Consider the following 5000-nt stretch of genomic DNA (forward strand, 5'->3'; position numbering starts at 1 on the left):
TTGAGAGGGAAATTAAGAGGCTAAATCTGAGGAATTTTGTGTGAACAAATAATTTGGAGACACTGGGTCGGATGAATTAGAAGCTTCTTCGATTTTCCATTAAAATATTCATTTAAAATATTATGCAGGGTCCTCTGGGTTGGGCTTGGTGCTCTTTTTCTTTTATGGGACAAATTTCTCTGTAATATAATGAATACATTTAAATGCAGTGAGAGGAATGAAGCAGAAGAACTCTGTTGTCCAGCTATCTTTTTTTCCACAGACGAGGCTGAAATAGGTTATACAGTGCATGGGCATCTGAGCCCCATTTCCAAATGTTTTTAAATAAACTCAATACACACTGGACGTGAACGTGACGTGATCAGTTAAACTTGGATTACCTCCCAGATGAACTGATTAAATTATTGGGCAATTAACTTGGCTATCTAGATCAAAACATTGTATTAATTTTTTGTATGATATAATAATATGATGTTAATATCAAACACACAAACTAAAAACTAAAAATAAAAATAAATTGTGGGGGGGGGGGGGGGGGGGGGCGCACTGCAGACACTTCATTTCTGCAATGTGCGCTCATTAAACTGTCAGCTTCACTTAAGAGTCCTGTGTGGGTCAACAGTGCAGTGCAAACTATGCAGCATAAAGTTATAACATTCGTCTACGACCGTGATGTTAAATCACCTTCACACAAAGTCTCCGCCCCAGCAAAGCAGCGAGTCGATCGCTGTGACGGTGAAAATCACCGGGACCCGGGAGACCCAGTGAGCGAGTGAGACGCCGCTCAGAAAAAACTCTGTGGTTTGATGGATGAAATCAGTCGGGGATATCCTGCCCGTTAACTTCGTCTACGGGAACGGCTTCCGCGATCTTTTTCTATGTCTCGAGTCTAACAGAGAGCCATGTCGGCAAACTGACAGCGCGACTAAATAAAAGGACTGTACAGTGAGCTGCGTCCCTCCGTATAGTTTCTGTTTCAGTAGGCTGTTACATTAACCTCTGAAGCATTGACAGTGTTTAATCAAAGCCTCTATTTTTGTATTATCAAAAGGGCTTTGATTGAGACTTTTAGCCAATTCTAAAGTCCGAACACACAGCGGCAGCAGTGATGCTTGTGCCCGATCTTAACGCTGATTGGACAATACTCATGACGTCTACCAAAGATGTTTTATTGCCAAGATAACGATATTCCCTTGTCTCACACTACGGTAACTCGTCCACACAGTCCAGTCTGGGAAGCGCTGGCTGACTTCTCTGGCAGCTGCCGCTACCCCCCCCCCCCCCCTCCCAAAAACAAAAACTCTTCGGATCTATACGATTCACGTGGGTCATATATTTTGATTCTAAACGGCGATTTTCGCCGAAAAGCGACGAGTTTGCAGGTATGATAGATAGATAGATAGACAGACAGACAGACAGACAGACAGACAGACAGACAGACAGATAGATAGATAGATAGATAGATAGATAGATAGATAGATAGATAGATAGATAGATAGATAGATAGATAGATAGATAGATAGATAGATTTAATCTTTGTTTGGTTTCATCCGATGGTGAAAACCCTTCATATTATGGCTCATCGTGTGTTTTAAATATATTATATTGTATTTGATATATACAATCTATTTATGGTTTTAATCTAAGGAGTAAAAAGTTGCGGAGAAATAAAAAATACTTCATCATAACAAACTAGTATTTGGTTTTGAATTTGTTTCTGTCAATTTGAGGAAAAAGAAGAAGTAAATAAAGAGAGAGAGAGAGAGAGAGAGAGAAAGAGGGATAGATGGAGAGGGAGAGAGAGAGAAAGAGAGAGAAAGAGGGATGGATGGAGAGAGAGAGAGAGAGAAAGAGAGAGAAAGAGGGATGGATGGAGAGAGGGAGAGAGGGATGGTCGCAGTACATTTCTCCACATTTACTAGTAATAAATCCATGTTAATATTTGGCTGTTAAGTATTTTAAACTTCATATAATTACACACTAACTATTAAAAGAATTACCCCTGAGTTTGGTGACTTGTCTGTCTGTCACAGCTGCATTAAAAAGTAATGAGTGAGGCTACTTTGCAATGGGATCACTCAAACGCATATTCCTCACGTGACGTTAACAGTGGACTTTCAGCACATACTTTAAACCTACTTCCCATGTTATGCTCCAAAACCTCTGGAACAAACTCCCAGAGAACTTGAGGTCTGCTGCAACTCTCGCCTCGTTTGAAGACTTTTCTGTTTCCATTTTAACCTGTACTTTTTAATTTTTATTCAAATGTTGTATTCACTTTTCTAATGTCTATTCTATACTTGATGTATTTCATGCCCACTGTAAAGCACTTTGAATTGCCTTGCGTCTGAATTGTGCTAAGTGGATAAACTTGCCTTGCCTTGCTTACGTCAATCAATGAAACTGGCTAATTTTTCTTCCCATTATGCTTAAAATCTGCCTTAAAATCATATTTCCCAGGCTTCAAACGCTTAAGACGTATCCCTTTAAATATCACCAATAAAACCAGACTTTAACGAACCTTTAAAATGCAGATTTAATCCAGATATTCTTCATTTATTGAGGGATAAACAGTGGAGCAGCGCGCTAACATGCTACAAGCTAACGTGCTAACAACAACAACCGCCGGGTCACTCTCTTTCTTCTTCTACGCTGGTTTAATGGCAGATCTCAAACCAACGTGTTAAAGGCGCATTACCGCCACCTGCTGGAGTGGAGCGTGTCACACCGAGTTTCATACACTCGCTCATTCAATATATACTTTTAAACCTGCAGTGTGTAGAATTTTGGGTTTTATTTCCTAGCAGATTTTGTAGAAAGTAATTATAATATCCATAAGTACATTTAATTTTGTGCATAATAGCTGAATTTTTTTTTTTTAATTATTATTATTTTCCCTTAGAAAGGGTCTCATATATGTCCATATTTCAGCATATTTTGGACCAAGGCCTAGTGCCGCCATCTTGAAAGTGTCATAGTTGGAATGTCATCAGGTGCATTGTTTAAAATTTAGAATTGTTCTTGTCCTTGAAGGCCACTGTAGCTTCTGTTATTATTCGAAAGGGGTGGGGTTACCCAGGGAGTGTTGCATTCTAGAACTTTGTAGAACTTTCTTGATGATGTCATATTACACACTGCACCTTTAACAGGCGTTCAAAAAATAAGGCCTATGTCAAATGTTATCAAATCAATTGTATTTATTCTGACGTCAATCCAATCCAGCGGCGTAGACTAGAAACACTATATTGGATTGGCCATCTTTTTCCTAGAGAACACTGAAAAAAAAATTGAATTTAAAGGGACATTGTGTAACATTTTAAGTAATTCATTAGCTAAAATCAATATCCTCATTCATAAATATGTCCTCCTTGGTGTAAAATCACCTCTGCCGATAATCTGAATTATCCTCCTGAGTGGAGAATTACAAATATTAATATTACATTTTGTACATTGAGCGGGCAAGTCTTATGGAGGAATCCATGTTTTTGGAATGTCATCAGGTGCATTGTTTAAAATTTTGAATTGTTCTTGTCCTTGAAGGCCACTGTAGCTTCTGTTATTATTCTAAAGGGTTGGGGTTACCCAGGGAGCGTTGCATTCTAGAACTTTGTAGAACTTTCTTGATGATGTCATATTACACAGTAAAAAACGGACAGACTTAAAAACAATATTTAACAGGCTTTACTAACAGCGCAAACAAAAATCATATTCAGGCCTAAATATATTGGCAGCAGTGTTGTTATTATGCCAAGAACACTGCAGTGCCCATCTAGAGCTACACACACACACACACACACACACACACACACACACACACACACACACACACACACACACACACACACACACACACACACACACTTTTTTTTTTCCTTTTATATCTTTATTGACACAGAGCAGAATAACATTAACACGTGTGTGTCCGCGCAACAGCAAAGACAGAAGCAGAAAAAACAGAATTACATGCATCAGAACGGGATTATTAATTAATGGACGTTTTCACTTTCGCCACCAGAGGGCGCCATTACACCACTAATGACAGGAAACAGTGTATTTACAAGATAGCGTGTTTTTGAGGACATCAAGTTCTTCAAAACAGTATATTTTTTTACATTTTAAAACACTTTTTCATTTATTATTAACAGATTAAATTAATTATGATCTATTTATACATGTGATAAGACATTTTAAAGGTGCTACGAGGAACTTTTAAATATTTCTGAAACAGTCTAATTTTTCCTCTGACGATCATAAATTAAATGTAACAGCAAACGAGACCATCAGTGCAAAAGAATGCTATTTTTATATAGTTTTTCTTAATGCCTTTGTCATGGGTATATATGCTCACCCAGGAACAACAGCTGGCGTGGTAAAAAAACTTTGTCTAAAGGGGGCGCTAGAATTAACACACACTGAAAGTTCCTCGGAGCACCTTTAAATCATTATAAAAAGTTACCAGCAGCCATTGGTAGCTTCTATGCAGAGACCAAAGTGCCATTTTTTAACTTTTAACGTGATCTGCATAAAAATTACACTTTTTATGCAGTTTTATTCTTTAAAAATGCTACGATCTTATGGTGCTCTTGTGGAGTACATTCAAAGCGTTCTAACAACAAGGCTTTATCTGGGGCGCCCTTAGCTCAGTTGGTAGGGCGTCCCCCCCCCCCATGGGCCCTTAGCTCAGTTGGTAGGGCGTCCCCCCCTTAGCTCAGTTGGTAGGGCGTCCCCCCCATGGGCCTAGGCCAGCAGCGGACCTGGGTTCGATTCCAGCCCGCGGTCGTTCTCTGCATGTCACTCCCCTCTCTGCCCCATTTCAACCCTGTCTCTACACTATCAATAAAGCATAAAAATGCCAAAAAAAATATCTTAAAAAAAACAAAACAAGGCTTTATCTGAAACATAACGTTTTGGGTATGGTTCCGTAACACAATAAAATAAATATATATATTTGTTTTTGTAATGATATTTTTTGGGCATTTTTATGCTTTATTTGACAGTGC

The 5000-nt window shown here is 38.7% G+C and overlaps 2 protein-coding genes across 2 annotated transcripts in view; both read right to left on the reverse strand.

The window, feature by feature from the left end:
- Positions 1-2624, reverse strand: part of pcid2 (PCI domain containing 2) — a 13965-nt gene extending 11341 nt beyond the window's left edge. Inside the window, 1 exon segment of the mRNA XM_080053132.1 lies at positions 2522-2624. The gene's annotated coding sequence lies outside the window, so the exon portion shown is untranslated.
- A 33-nt stretch (positions 2625-2657) lies between these two features.
- Positions 2658-5000, reverse strand: part of LOC307269929 (T-box transcription factor TBX19-like) — a gene marked incomplete at both ends in the record, with an annotated part of 27911 nt that continues 25568 nt past the window's right edge. Inside the window, one exon of the mRNA XM_080053015.1 lies at positions 2658-2704. Coding sequence (XP_079909141.1) covers positions 2658-2704 — 47 coding nt within the window. The remainder of the gene's footprint in view (positions 2705-5000) is intronic.

Source organism: Ammodytes marinus (assembly GCF_949987685.1).
Source record: "Ammodytes marinus genome assembly, chromosome: 24".
Lineage (NCBI taxonomy): Eukaryota > Metazoa > Chordata > Actinopteri > Uranoscopiformes > Ammodytidae > Ammodytes > Ammodytes marinus.